The sequence below is a fragment of the Psammomys obesus genome, unplaced genomic scaffold (genome assembly GCF_907164565.1).
Source record: "Psammomys obesus unplaced genomic scaffold, mPsaObe1.curated_primary_1811, whole genome shotgun sequence".
NCBI classification, from domain to species: Eukaryota; Metazoa; Chordata; class Mammalia; order Rodentia; family Muridae; genus Psammomys; species Psammomys obesus.
In genome coordinates, this window is record NW_026592732.1 from 11,364,068 (window position 1) to 11,379,640 (window position 15,573).

The window sequence follows — 15,573 nt, forward strand, 5'->3', positions numbered from 1 at the left end:
ACATTGAAAACGGGAAGGCCTGCAGACTAAAGAGTCTCCATTTAAAGTGGGAACACATAACGTGTGCACCTTGTCAGAATGGGCCAGGGTTAGTGAGTTCTAAGTCAGCATACATGTTTATACGGTCAGGCCCGTAGCTCACACCTGGAACCCCACACTTGGGGGGCCTGAGGGAGGAAGACTGATGCCATTCTGAGGGGCAGGCTGAGCTACAAAGCGGGACCACATCACAAAGCAAAGCTGCTTCTAAAGCAATGCCTGTATCTGTCCTCACCACCCATGTGTATAATTTATTCTGCAATTCTTATCAATGCTAGGATGTTCTTCTCAAATGACCTCAGCACATAAATTAATGTGCAATTTAAAAAGTTGGGCTTAAATTTAAATAATCTGCCTCCAAATGAATGGCAAAGGTTAGTGTAGTGTCAGCTCCGTGTTCTGTGCACACTGAGCAGAGTAACCCTCGCTGTGTTAACGTGACTCAATAAAATCCTGTCTTCCTATCTCGGGTGTCTTGACAACACCTATCAATCGCCACTACATTCAGGTTTCCCACTGGGCTGTTTCTGAAGCTTTCCTCCTGACAGTCACCACGGTATGAGCTGACACACTTCAGACTCTGCCTCCTCAGCTGGGTTCAGTGGGCACTGCCTCAGCCTGCTGTCCTGGCAGAGGGCAAGGGCAGGGAGCAGTGGTTAGAGGACAACAATTAGCTGAGGCTCACAAGTGACAGCAGAGCTTGCACATACAAGAGCTAAGACATCAGGTCATACCCAATTTAGGACACTGCCACACCGAGGCCCACTTCACTGGTAGGCCAGCAGTCAGTAAGGGCACACAGAGGGTATTACTAAATTATATCCTGGCATGTTTATTATTATCTCACCAAACAAAGTATCCCCAACGTGCTTGCTCTCTAGAAGCTCAGTCCAGAATGGTGTCTCTGAGGCTCTAGAACAGCCCTTCAGGGAGGACTTGGACTACGCCCACTTACTCATTTCCCTACTTTGTCTTGTGGGGCGTTCCTAATCCATCCTTTCATGACACCGTTGGCCAGTCTCTGACACAGTCTCTCTCAGAGACTGAGAGGACACACACCACATGGAAACCAGAAACATCTACTGCAAGCCACCTACAGATCCAATAGGGGTGCGTCAGCCACAGAAGCCACAGGCTTGAAACTCCAGAGCGAAACCATTAGCAAGATGAATTCAGAAGTCTCTGGCGAGAGTTCTTCTCCCCGCTGTTTGCCGTTGTTTCACTGCTCAGGTCCAAATCTGTCAAAATTAAAAGCGTTATTTATAAGGGAGGAAGAGTAGGGAGGACTCGTACTAACCAACTGTGAGAAGGACTTCTCAGACACATCATTTTCCCATGTCTACTTCTTAGTCTAAAGTCTTAAAAGTTACATCAAGGCAAGAAGCCAATAACTCCCTCTTTTAAAGAAAGAAAGGCAGACAGTGGCCGCTCTCTTGGTTATACATGAGGCCTGCTCCATAGGTGGGAATTCACACCTGTACAGCAACCATGGTCAAAGCCCACAGCTTTAGAGGAGGACCTACTACTGTTATTTTGCTAAACGGACATGTTATCAAATTCCCTTCTAAATGTTTATATTCAGATCAGCTGCCCTCAGCCTTGGCCAAAGAGCCTTCCTTGGGGTGGGCAGCAGCCAATGCAGAGACGCAGAACTGGTTAAAGTGCTGAGAGCTAGTAAGTGCTGCTGAGCACTCAGTCCTTAACAGGATATCTATAACCAGGCCCAAACCCCAACTCCAGGCTCAGGACACATCCAGTGAAGAGGAGCAAGGGGGCAGGGATTAAAGGCTGGCCTCTGAATATGCCATGACACTCATGAACTCACTGCAGCCATCATCTGCTACACAAGACAAAGCCTGCATGGTCAGTCACAAAATATAAAAAAGATATGAAGGTGGGCATGGGATATACCAGGTGCACAGATGTATCGGGGGAAGCTGGATACGACCAACATACACTGTAAACTGCTGGAGGAAAGTTCAACCACGTTTTCAAATGCTGATTTCAGTGCCTTGTCTGGTTACTGCCCTGCCACGGGCATTGTTAGGAATGTTGAATTATCCCCTGTAGCCATGTGATGAGAAGGAATGTTCCCCAATTATCCCTGATTGGCTAATAAAGATGCTGAAGCCTGTGACTGGGCCGGAAAGAGGTAGGTGGAGTTTTTGGTTCTCCGGCTTGGGTTTGAGAGGGGAGAGGACAAGGGAGAAAGCAGAAGAGGTAGAGGGGAGAGGAAGATGGAGAGAAAGGAGCTGCCATAAGGATGACAATGAGCATGTGCTTGTAAGAACAGACTGATGGCGCTAAAGCTGCCCAGGAGTCATCTGATTGGCAAATGACTGGCTTTGTGTGGGTTTTAAAGGTACTAGGATTGGAATAGCTCAGAATCTGCAAAGCATAGTGCTTCAGCTTAATATAAATCATAGTCTCTCTGTGTCAGGCATTGGGGAACTAGCAGGTTAAATAAAACAATGTAATAATTTACTATAGTGATAAATATAGACTAATTTATCTTTGTGCAGTAAACATGCATGACATTGTCAAAGAACACATAACATATACTAAAAAGAAGGAAAGTCAGAGAAGGACAAAGAGATGACAGGTATAGAGAGAAGACAAGACAAAGCAAGGGGAGCACTAGAAACAGGCTGAGCATGAGACAGCAAACCAGACACAGAGAAAGAACAACCAGAGGCGGCTGAGAGGAAGACAGGGGAAGAAAGCACAGATTCATCCTTCTTGGGAAACTTGGGATAACACCAAGTTGTCCCCGCATTCTTGCAGTCTTGGGCTCCCCAAGGACAACCCTAACAAAAAGGTTCAAGTGACAGGCAGGGTAAAGACAGACGATCCAGATGCTGAAAAGGAATGCCCCCACTCAGAGAGCCAACCTACCTTTGAAGTCTACTGTCTGCCTCCCCTGGTCCTCTCCCTTGGTCTCTAAGGACATGGGAACTTTTCCATCCATGATGTCCATCTTAATCATGCCCAGGTTAGTCAGGAGCAGCATGGGGTCGATGCCCTGCCCATTGCTCTTAATGTTCTCCAGCACCTTTAGACACTTGTATGATTTGAGCTCGCTTATGTTCTCCTCCAGAAAAAGGTTGTAGAGGCTCAAGTCATTGTAGCCTTCAGACTTGAAATGTAGAACATCAAAGGTAGGTAGGATTTCGTAGACTTTGAGAACATCTGTCTTCTGCCGGAACGGGACGAAGAGCGTGTAGATGACCACAGGAGCCAGCAGAGCATACACAAGGAGGTTAATCAAGCTGAGCAGCTGGAAGATGCCGACGGCAATGAGCTTGCACTGGAAGTGATCGGGAATGGTGCTGTCATTTCTCAGGACGCCCGACTTGATATTGCACAGAAACTCGTCTGAGAGTGAGGAGAGGCTGAAGTAATAGCTCAAGTACACACATGCTAATAGTATAACCACGAACGTCACCAGCCGGCAGCTAACGTATTTCATGATTAAATGACTAGAGTTCTTCTTTGTCTTCAAGTACTGCTCCACGATTGGGTACTTGAAGTGGCTTTCAGATATCTCCCACAGACTGAAAAACAGGGAAATAAAAATAATTCAGGCCCTTGCCAGTCTCATCAAATGTCAAAGGCATGGACATATTCAACACCGTGTCACTGAAAACTTCAAACACATGAACTATAACTTCATTTGGGTGCTAGTAAATAAAACAAAAACCTTTCTCCTTTTAACACTTTGAACATTTAAAATATTCTGAGTTCTTTGCCTGCATGTGTGCAGTGCCCTCAGGAGCCAGAAGAGGGTGTCAGATCCCCTGGAACTGGAGTTATAGATGTCTGTAAGCCAACATGTGGATGCTGGGAACCAAGCTCAGGCCTCTACAAGAACAGCAAGTGCCCATAACTGCTGAGTTGTCTCTCCAGGCTCCCTTTTAATATTTTAAAGACAGTCTGACTAATAAAATGTGAGTTAATACTTAGTAATTTTTAGGGCAATGCCTGGTACCTATGGCTCAATGTTTGTTAACTAAATTTATCAGATCCAGAAGAGCAGCTATTGGTTTATTATTGTTGTTTTTCAACAACAATCTCCCACTAAGAATGAAAAATAGTAAAAAATAAAAATAAAAATAAAATTCAACCCAACTAGAACGCATATGCTTTTCTACCAGGGAGGGTTGAGAACGTTCAGTGGACCCAAAGGGCACAGAGGACCCTGGCTCTCCTACAACAGACTGCAGTATGGTGTTTATCCATCATCTAGAAATAAAAGGTAGAAAAACAGGCAAATAAATGCATTTAGTTAACAGTGCTGCACTCAAATACAATGTCTGAAATTGTGATGGCTAGTTTTACGTCAATCTGACATAACCTAGAGTCACTTTAAGAACGGGAACCTCAATTGAGAAAAGGCTCCCTGCCAGACTGGCCCATGGACAAGCAGCTGTTGCTTTTCTTTTTTTTTTTTTTATTGATATGGGAGACCCAGGTCACTGGTGGCAGTGCCAGCCCTGGCCTGCTGGTGCTGGGTGCCGTAAAGAAGTGTGCTGAAGTACCCTTAAAGAGCAAGCCAGTAAGCAGCACAGCCCCCTGACTTGAGCTTTAGTTCCTGCCTCGAGGTTCCTGCCCTGCTTGAGTTCTTGCCCTGATTTCTTTCAATAATGGACTGTAATGTTGAACTGTTAGCTAAAATAAATCCTTTCTTCTTCAAGTTGCTTTTGGCCATGGTGTTTTATCACAGTGACAGAAAACTCTAAGACAAATATATTGCAGGTATTTTTAGAAATAAGACAGCTATTGCTATTATGGTTACTACTGGCAATGACAGAATCAGAGGAAGAATGTGAGAAGCCAGGGCCTCCACCTGCTGGGTCCACCTCTCTCATCCTTTCTATATGCTTGACTGCCTCAGAATCCTCCACACTTTCCCATTATAGTAGATCAAAGCAAGCAAGCAAGACCTTTGACCTGTCACCCCTGTGATAACTGCTTTTCAAAGGATGATACTGGACAGGGGAAAGAACACTGACCTGAGGACAGTGTGGTCTGAAAAGAGTAGGGGATCCTTGTCAGTTGGTGGTAGACACCCTCATTACCCTCTTCCCACTCCTGTCAATCAGCACCCTGGCCAGCATAGCAGGAGAAAGAGCAGGGAACTGACCCTAGGGTGACTACAGGCAGCCCTCTTGAGTTCTTACCTTTGCCCCACATTCTCATTCACTCCTGGGGGTCCAGGTCCATCTCTCAGGTCCAAATCCCGAGCGCTCTTGGCAGCCTTGATGGCGCGGTTGTAGACTTTGTCAAGTTCTTCCATGATAAACTTCAAGTCTGAGCAGAGATGTGGGGCTGCTGCGAAGCGCCAGAACAGTGGGGGCAGGTACAGGAGGATGGCAAACAACAGTAGGATGTAGGGGAAGAACTGCAAAGCAAGAGGGGTCGTGGTCAGCACACCCCCTCACAGCAGCAAGAACAAGCCACCATCAGCTTGCCTGGAAGCTGCTGACTGCCGGAAGCTGCACTTGTACTCATTGCAGGGACAAATGAGCATTCCCATTCCCACCATGGTGTCCATGGTCTCACGGACACCAGCTCGCTGCCTGCTGATGACTGCTTTTATCCGACCCAGAGCTGACCCTTTTCCATTCAACAGACACTAATTTGAAGGAACTGGTGACTGCATGTAGACAGATTGTGTTTCCTTCTAATCACAGAACAAGAAAAAAATTAATACGCTCTTCTGTCCATCAGCATGATTCCTTATCAGAGTCCCAATTAAGGAACAGGTAAATGTCAAAGTGGCCTTTGCTGGTTTTTTTTTTTTTTTTTTCCTTTCATTTATTTCTGGTTTTAAGCTCTAGGTTTTTTTGTTTTGTTTTTTTCTTCTTCAGAATTTGGGAAAATGCCAAAGGAACATTATGAAAAATTCTGGCTTCAGTGGACTGGTAACTATAAAGCAGTTAGAAAAAGCACCTAAAACCTACAGAGTGTGGAGGGAGGGAGAGACCCTCACAGCTGGAAGAGACTATCACTCTACAGTTGGACAGTATCCTGTACAGAAAAGCTTCACCACAATGACAGAATTACAGGGAGGCACCAGGGATGGTGGGCATACAGAGCAGGCCGGAGGAGACTCAGGTGTTACCAGAGTGAAGAGCACCTGGAACCCCAGTCCAACTAGGAGTTCAGGAAGACCTTAGCACTGAGCTCTACTGAAGCGAGGCCTTGTGACTTGGGCTGAGAGGTTACGGAGCCTCTGACCCTCAGTTTCCCCTTTTGAAGTGGTCAAGTGACACAGGCGTCATGAAGATGAAACTGGATCACTTGGGAAAAGATGTCAAACATGGCTAACGCCTGGCCTGTCAAAAGCACTCGAGACCACCAGGAAATATCAACAACAGGGCCTCCTACTTTAGCCCTTGAAATGACCCAAAGACCTGTGGGGATCACTCCTGTAGGAACAGGGAAGAGAAGCTTGGAGTGGTTTCTGGCCCAGATCACAAAGCTGGCAAGTGACTCAGTTAGAATACGACCCACAAGCTACAACTCTGCATGCTCTACACAGCATTACATTACAGTGTTCCAGTTCCACAGTTCACTGTAGTGACAACAGGGTCATTCTGACTGGACACACGATCCTCTCCTTAAACATACTTAGGAGTAGGCAGGACCAGTGCCAGCCTGTTGTAGGCATAAGGTTACTGTGTAATTCAAACGCTGATTTCATTACCCCCCCCCCAATATCTGGTTGCAATCCTTGTTCTGAGAATCTCTGGCCCCACTGTTGTGTAAACACTGCTCCCCAGTTGACCCCTGGTATGCCAATAAAGCAGCTTACAGCCAAATGCTGAGCAGGGGAGAGAACATTGGGCTGCACTTCCTGCCAGCCAGGGGAGGAAGAGTTAGAGGAGGAAGTAGGGGATTCAGCATGGGCAGAGGTCCAGGAGACATCAGGAGAGACAGCTCAACAGGAGAGCTACAAAATGCAAGTATCTCTGAGATTTACACTGGGGGTGGTGGGAGGCAGACTAGCTTAGAGAGTTAAGAATAGAGCTAAAACTGCTCAGTTGTTGTGCTGTGAAACTTATTAAACAAATAATATAATAGAGTCTCAATTACTTGGATAATAGGGTTAAGAGAGAAACTGAGAAACAAACACAATTTTATAAAAATAACCTTAACACCCTACTGTTAGGAAAGCAGTGCTGCAAAGGCCCTATGGGCATCCCAGGAACCCTGCCAGCTTTCCCCATGGGAACACCTTACATGTCCACAGCATTCATGTCAACTGACACACTACTATGAAGTAAAATCTCCAGGCTTTGGTTTGGACCTCACTAGTTTTTCCACGGCTGCCCTCTTTCCTGCTCTTAGACCTGCCCCAGGCACCACCCATCATTCCTACAGCTCTTGTGGCTTCATAGTTCCCTTGGTTTTTGTCAAAAGCCCTTGGATTTCTTTTTTTCACAGAAATGTTTCATTTGTCTTTAAATGCACGAAGCAACACAGACAGGTTTAGAAAGGAAATGGGTTGTGCTGATACGGTTACCAACACATGAAAAAACGAATTTGCACGAGCTTCTCTGTTACTAACCCTGAAACAGGGTCCAGTGGCTGGTCTAATAACCACCACAGTTCTGAAGCTGAGTTCCATCCAGATAGAAAGTCCCTTCCCTGGGTAACAAAGCCCTACACGTAATTTTCAACGTTAAACTCTAGTAGAAGGTAATGAGAAATAGGGGATCATCTGTTCACAAACACCCGGAAGCTCCCATTAGCCCTTCCTGGGAATCCCTAACACAGAAGAAGACAGAGAAGGAAACCCAATGGCCCCAAAGTCTGCAGTGGCCCCCCACATGGCTATACTTCGGGGCTCCCACAGGACGAGGTCCTTGAGTGCTCCCCTGATTTGCAAAGGGCTGACACACACTGGCTCACATCACAGGCTGGACATGGCTGAACTACACTACGGCTGATGTGGGTACAGCTGGCTGTGCTCACTCCATCCTTGCCTGTTCTAGCCACTGTCTATCATTATAAAAATGAAACTGAAAGCCAGGCCGTTCCCAGCACTCAGACAGTGAAGCAGTGTCTCTGAACCACAGGCGGCAGAAATGCTTCTCTTTTTTTCCCCCATTAGTTTATTTATTTAATTACTTTACAGTGATTGCAGCCTCCTCTCTCTTCTCCTCCCAGTCCTACCCTCAGTCCCTTCTTCCCATCCCCCCTTTTCCTCTGAAAAGGGAAGCCCCCGCCCCAAGGGTACCAACTTACCCTGGCACATCAAGTCACAGCAGGACTAAGCATATCCTCTCCCACTGAGGCCAGACAGGGCAGTCCAGCTAGGGCTTGTGAAATATGTTAATGGGTCTTGTTTGTTTTGAGGTAATCTGAAGAACAGCATTTACCTCAGGTTTCCCCCTAAAGTAACCTGGGTCTAACGTACCCAGGGAGTGTGGCATCCAGCTCAGGAAGCAGTAGAGCATGGTTCACTGTTCATTAGAAAAACAGCTGCTTAAAGGTGTTACACGGAGATGTTCACAGCTTTCCTAAACCTCCTTGTGCCCTGGTCACCTCTGCAGGAATGCACAGGAATGCCTTGTTTGCTGGTCTTCCCTAGACTTAAACTCTCCCACCCCCACCGAAAATAAAGAGAGCACTCTACATGCTTCCACAAGGCAGTCAACTCAACAGAAATGCAGATCCAAATCTTCATCAGATTAAGAACATGGAGAATCGCCATGGTGTCCGTGTGAGGGCAAAGCTTGGTTGCCGGTGCTTCCTGCTCCATCCTAGGTCAGGGGTTCACATCACCCAAGGCTCTGACTGTACCCCTTGGTACAATGTCCCCGCCGACTGGCACTGCGCTCTTCCTAACAGTAAGACCCCTCATGGAAAGCCAAGCAGCCATTCCGGCTGCAACTCTCAGCCTCTCTACTTTAAAAATTGTGTTGTTCTTGGAAGGGGTTGTGGCTACAACCCCTTGACCAGGGGTACAGTTGGAGGCAGCCTTGGGAGCTGGAAAAAACACTTCAAGATGGAGTCGCACCCTGACCTCAAGGTCTGAAAGGTGCTGGCCATCAACTTGAAGGAAGAACAGTTGAGACTTGGTTCATCCAGTGTTCCTTGGAGGAGGAGAAGGATGAGGTGACCTAGAACAACCTCTCTCCATGGTCCAGCTCTTTCCTCATCTAAGACCAAGAGCCATGCAAACAGCTAAGCAATGCTCCGCAAGGATATGCCACTTGTCTTAAAGCAATGAATGTAGGCTGGGGTGTGGATTCAGAAACATTCCTGGGCATCTGCTCTGTGCTTGGCAGTGCACAGGGAACACGACCCCCACTCCCCATCTCCCACTGGTTCAAGTAGCAGCACCTTCCCAAAGATCACACAGCTTAACAATTAGAAATCAAAACATAACACCTGAAGTGAGCTACAGACAAGATGGAAGCATCTCCGCAGTCCCTGTCCTCCTATACCCTGGCCCCCCTTGACCAGGGGTACATTTGGAGGCAGCCTTGGGAGCTGGAAAAAACACTTCATTAGAGCCGCACCCTGACCTCAAGGTCTGAAAGGTGCTGGCCGCCAACTTGAAGGAAGAACAGTTGAGACTTGGCTCATCCGGCGTTCCTTGGAGGAGGAGATGTGCCCTCCCTTTGCCCGGCTGCAGCAGTCCACCCGGGATGACACCTTTTCTTGTGCCTCCCACACAGGCCACTGCCGGCCGCCAAGCTGGAGATAAGGCTGGTTCCCATCAATCCCTCGGAGTCCTCAACCAGCTGTGAGCACAACTGCTGATTCTCAATGCCCCATGGAGCCACTCCAACAGGTGCACGACCACCCTTTCCGACTCCTGGCTGCACCAAACTCACCAAAATGCTGGATGCTTTCCAGAGACTCAGGGTCAATGCTTCAACACCCGGGTACCAAGACAGAGGGCACTGGACACAAATGGCAGCTGACAAATCAAGCTGAGTCTCCAACCAAGGTGTCCTGTAGACCCTGCAGGGCCTCACCCCACAAGCTAGAGATTGTGGTTACAATTTTTTTAACGCCCTCTCTCCAGAGGGCGCCTGTACCCTAGGCTGGTTATCAGTTCAACATGTAGCAGAGGATGAGGCTGATCTTCTTGGCTCCACATCCCAAGGGCTGAGTACAGGCCTGACACACCAACAGAACAACCACTTTTCCTGGGTTCTTTTTCCTTTTGGTTTTGTTTTCTGATACAGGATCTCACTCTATAGTCCAGGCTAGCCAGGAACTTGAAGAGTCCAACCTGTCTCAGCCTACCTGGTGCTGAGATTAACTGGTTTACACTGCTAGCTTTGTGACCATTCCTTATCATTCATTTTGTGCCTATGAATATTCTTGTTTTATTTTTTTTTTTGGGGGGGGGTTATTAGTGCTTCTCAAAATGCTTCTTAGGGACCTATTTGGGAAGTTAGATCTAGGAGTAGCAGACTGATAAAATGAACTGAAAAATAAAATTTCTTTTTAAAAAATAAAACAAAGAAACCAAAACACATGGTGCACAGACATGCATGAAGCAAAAGACATAAAATAAGTAAGTTTTAAAAAACCAAGAAACTTTGAGTGTCAAACTGCTTGGGAAACACGACCATGGAATATATAGTTAGCTTTAATGAGGTCATATAAGTAGGCACCAAAACTGATGGCTGGTAAAGACAGACCATAGGAGGGAGCCTGGTGAAGGTAAAGGCAGAGAATGGAGACCTCCATCTACCATCCGAGGACCGGGTGCGTGACAGCTCCTGTCAACCTCTGTCAGCACTTTAGTCTGTGGATCAAGGAGAGAATAAATCCCCGCTGTGGAATTCGTTCTGGTCTGTGGTGGTTTTTACAGACGCTCTGGGGTACACCAAATGTTAGCCCTCCTCCCCCACGCTGTGCACGGCAGGAAGCCCCTGGTGGAGAGTGCGAACAAAACAACAAAGCAGTACAGAGAGCACACAGAGGTGGAAGGCAGGGGGCCTCTGCAGCAGAGGGCAGAAATGATGGCGCTCATGACAGAGCTGCTCAGAGCAGGGGCACACACGGGAGATGGAAAGGAGGAAGACCCCGAGGACTATAGTGAGCCTGAGGCCTACACAGAGATGTGGTGGGAGGTGGGGGGCGGACCTAAAGTCAGAGACACGAGATGCCTCCAGTCAGAAGCCCCTGGTGGAGATGTGTAGTAACAGCTGAGAGAAAAGGGGGAGTCTGGCTTGTGACTCAGGACCTGAAAGCATAGGCAGACAAAGCCAAGAGAGTGACAGTGGAGCTCACCCGAGAGAATGGGAGAAGCCAGAGAGAGCACCCACACTGGGGCCCTGTGATATATCAGGGTCAGAAAGAGTGAATATTGAAGAGACAGGAAGGTTAGGAAGTAGGAAGCGGGCAAAATGAGAGCATCTTGCATTTAGGAACTAGAAACACAGGTGTGAAGGATGTTGGCCCTGGCTGTGGGATGGTCCGATAAAAACTCCCTTAAACAGTTCCCAGTACAGGGAATAGAGAATGGAGGCAATGAACCCCGAGCAGCCTTCAGAATGCAGACAGAAAAGACATTAAGGGGACTTAATTAGGCTTTGTGGATGGTGGCTTCCAAGCAGTGAGTGGCACCCCAGAGTCCTGGAGAAGACAGCAAACAGAATGTCTGCATGGAAGACGGAAAGGACTGAGCCAGGAGATTCAGGGTCACAAGCAAGGGGCGAAGTTCTGCTTGGGTCTAAATGCTCCCTGTGGCACTGCGGCCTTGTCTGAGAGCACTTCAGGATGCATTCATTCCTGTCTGCTCCTGACTGTGGTTGCGATGCTCCCATCCTGTTACCCTGACTGCCCCAGAGCGAGGGACTATAACCAGGCACTAGAACCTACACACTGACGTAAACCACTTCTCCTGTAGTTTGCTTTTTGTTCAGATATTTTATCACAGCAACAGACATGAAACTAAAACAGACATGGACTGCAGGTCTGGGTAGACATCTCCACAATGCCCAGTGATGTGCAGGCACGCGCTGTTTAAGGAACACCAGTCTCAATTGGTGGTGCCCACTGAGGACCCCAAGCCAGGCCAGCAGCATCAGAATCTTCCAGATTCTGAGAGAACACACACACACACACTCCTGGCATTAACCCCCTGGCAAGTGTGTCCGGGGCTCGGAACCCTGTGTTTGCACATATTCCAGGTAATGCCAGGGGCTTCTGGTGAACCCACCAACTAAGTCTCTATGACTCTTCTCTGAAAAATATTTCGCCCACTTTGTTAAGTATTTTTTTTTTATTCTGATTTTTCCTCCTTTAAGGGCTCTATTTCAAAGACAAACCTGACTAATCTTTGCCAACACGCTTAATGTGGAGAAACATTCAGAAGTCGAGCAGTCTTAGAGCGCCCCCTGCTGGCTTCCTGGATGCATTCACATGGCCAGGAAAGACTACCTGCTCTTATGGAAACCATCAGCAGTGGTTGAGGTAGGAGAGAGGAGGGCCGGAGGAAGGGATGAGAGAAGCTAAGTCTTGTCAGCAGGGGGATCGGTACCACCAACAATGCCTGGTCCACAGTGACAGCCACTTAAACATTATTACACTGAAGGTCTCTGGAGGGATTGGAGTCTCTTGGTTTTACTGGCTTGAACTGAGCCATACTGAAATAAACCCTGTACCTCCACTCCCTCCCCACGGTGAGCACCGCACAAAGTATGTTTACTTTAAGTTTTACATTAAATATGTTTCCATACTTTATTTTTAAAAGGTGAAAAACATTCAATGTAGGAATACAGGAGCTATGACTACCAATCTGTGCTCAACTCGAAAAGCCGCATCTTTATTTTTAACTATGTGCATGTGTGTGAGTATGCCAAGTATGTGTGGGTGCTATAAAAGCCAAAAGATGGAGTTAGATCCCCTAGAACAGGAGGTGTGGGCTGTCTGAGTGGATGCTGGGAACCAGACTGAGGTCCTCTGAAGAGCAGAACAAGCTCCTAACCACTGAGCTGTCTTGGTTTCTACGCCCCGCTCATTTCTGGGACTGTCACAAACAAATCCCACACACTGAACGGCTGAGGATAATGTGAGTCTTTCTTGACAGTTCTGTAGGGCAAGATGTTTCCTCCAAAGGCCCTGGGGAGATCCTTCCTTGCCTCTCCCAGCATCCTTGGCCACAAGTGTTTCCACATTGTCTCTACTCGGTGTGTGTCTACGGTCCAAGTTTTCTCCCCAGAGGAGGACACCTGCCATATTAGGTGAGGGCACAGTTGACTCCAGGATGGCTCCTCGTAACTCACCAACTATATCAGTAACAGACGTGTTCAAATAGTCATATTCTAAGGCACACAGGGTTAACACATTAAGATGGCATTATCATCTTCTAGGTGACAACATTCAACCCACGGCACCACAGCCATGCAGTTCATCTTGGTCTCAATGCCCAGCATAGCCCCGGCAGCACTTGGTACTGACAACCTGCTCTTTACTCCTTCAGGACAGCTTTCCCTTTGCCCTTCCATTGCAGCTCTGTCTTCTGTGGGTCCCTCTTATCCGACCAACTCTCCAGACTCTGTCATCGTTAGCTTTTGATTGCCAACTTGACACAGCCTTCAGTCATCTGACGGGGGTGTGGGTGGGGGAGCCGCAAATGGGAAACTGCCTAGGTTAGACTGGCCCATGGGCATGCTTGTCATGATTATTAATTGATGTAGGAGGAACCGGCCCACTGTGGGTGGCACCATTCCCTGGGCAGGTGGTCCTAGGTCGTGTAAGAAAGGTGACTAAGTATGAAGTTGAGCATGAGCCACAGAGCAGGCCAGCAAACAGTGTTCCTCCGTGGTTCTTGCTCTCCCTTCCTTCTGTGGCATATTCTGACCTGGAAATAAATGTAAGCCATATAGACCCTTTCCTCCCCAAGTTGTTATTGGTGAGCGTTTTATCACAGCAACAGGGAGGAACTAAAGACTCCATCCCTTCCACCCTAGAGGAGTTCAGTCTCACAGCTTCCACACCATCATCCTGACAGACGCCATGGCACTGTGACCACCGTCTCTTCTATCTCCTCAGCTCATCCCAGTGGCCACGGAGTAGCTCTGGCTAAGAGCTGAGGAGACACGTCTGATCCTCTTCTTCAGATTTCCTGCACCTAGTGCCATCCTGGATCACATTCTGGTTCCGGTCCTCCCCTCAGCCTCCCATGTCCATACAGCACAGGGGGCTGAGCCCCACCCACACTTGCTAGGGTTAACGTTTTTCCTGGGGGCCTGCAAGATTCTGATGCTGCTAGCGAGTGGGCACCACCAGTTTAGACTGGTGTTCCTCAGTGTGTGCCTGCATGTCACTGGGTATTGTGGAGACATCTACTCCGACCTGCAACCCCGTGTGTTTTAGTTTCATTTCTGTTGCTGTGATAGAATACCTGAACAAAAAGCAAATTACAGGAGAAGTGGTTTACGCCAGCTCCTCAGACACCTGGACTGTGCCCTCTTCCATATCACCAGGCATATCATCTCAGGGACTGCTCAACTGCTACCACAACATAACTAGGCATGAACACAATGCCTGCCTCCCTGGGGCGGCTTCAACAGTGACTGTGTAACTCTACTGACTGGCCGTCCACAGCAAGTTTGCTGACCACTGGCATAGGCCCTCCTTTCAAGGTCCTATGGTGTCACCTTGTAACTGGCTGCATGGCATCAAGTCTGGCTTATTGTCTGCACTTTCCTTCTCAGAAGCACTTGCTTCTCTCCCCTTCTGTCCTGACCAGAGCCTTCCCTGAGCCTGGCTAGTGGTCTCTCTTCCCTGACTCACTAGGCTCACCCCACCTCCCTCTATCTTCTTCCCAACCTAAACTCTCCTTTTGTGCCTGGTGAATGCTCCTCCTGCCTCTCTTCCTGCAGACCAGAACCCTCCTCTGTGCCTGACTAGGCTTCCCTGCCTCTCCCCAACCCCCACTAACCAACCATAAGGGTCCATCGCTTAGAACCATGCACAGCCTGCACAGGAACACGCTGTGGCTCCCGCCAGTCCAATATTTTGCCATACGCCTGTTTGGCAGTCGCAGACCCTCGTGTCTATAGCATCTCCAGGGGAGTGCCTCGCCCCACACTCCCTAGACTGGTGGTCTCACCCTTCCTCACGATGCCACCCTTTAATACAGTTCCTCATGTTGTGGTGACTCCTGGCCATAAAATATTTCTCTGCTACTGCGTAACTGTAATCTTGCTACTGTTATACATGTAAACATCTGATATGCAGGGTATCTGATCTGTGACTCCCCCAAAGGGGTCGTGACCCACAGGTTGAGAACCACTGCTTCCTGTCGGCAGCGCCTCAGTGCCTGTTGGTTCAGCACCTTCAGTGTCTTCTCCAGCCGCTCAGTCCAGGGCAGGCACAGGACTCTCACATTACACAGTCTCCCCGGACACAACCTTCCCTCCCGTTACACGGAGCTTATTGCCTCTGTGTACAAAGAAGGCACATTTTCTGAGAAGAAAAGGGGCAGGGTTTTTGTTGTTGTTTTGTTCTTTTTTTTCTTTTCTGAGCATCATCATTTCCTCAGCACACACT

At 48.1% G+C, this 15,573-nt stretch overlaps 1 protein-coding gene across 2 annotated transcripts in view; it reads right to left on the minus strand.

The window, feature by feature from the left end:
* Positions 1-845: 845 nt before the first annotated feature.
* Panx1 (pannexin 1) overlaps positions 846-15,573 on the minus strand; it is a 37,641-nt gene continuing 22,913 nt past the window's right edge. For both annotated transcript variants that reach the window (XM_055615539.1, XM_055615537.1), the window contains exons 3-5: positions 5,220-5,440; positions 2,935-3,593; positions 846-1,277 (exon numbers count right to left, since the gene is read on the minus strand). In XM_055615539.1, the coding sequence (XP_055471514.1) occupies positions 1,198-1,277; positions 2,935-3,593; positions 5,220-5,440 (960 nt within the window). In that variant the 3' untranslated portion in view covers positions 846-1,197. The remainder of the gene's footprint in view (positions 1,278-2,934; positions 3,594-5,219; positions 5,441-15,573) is intronic.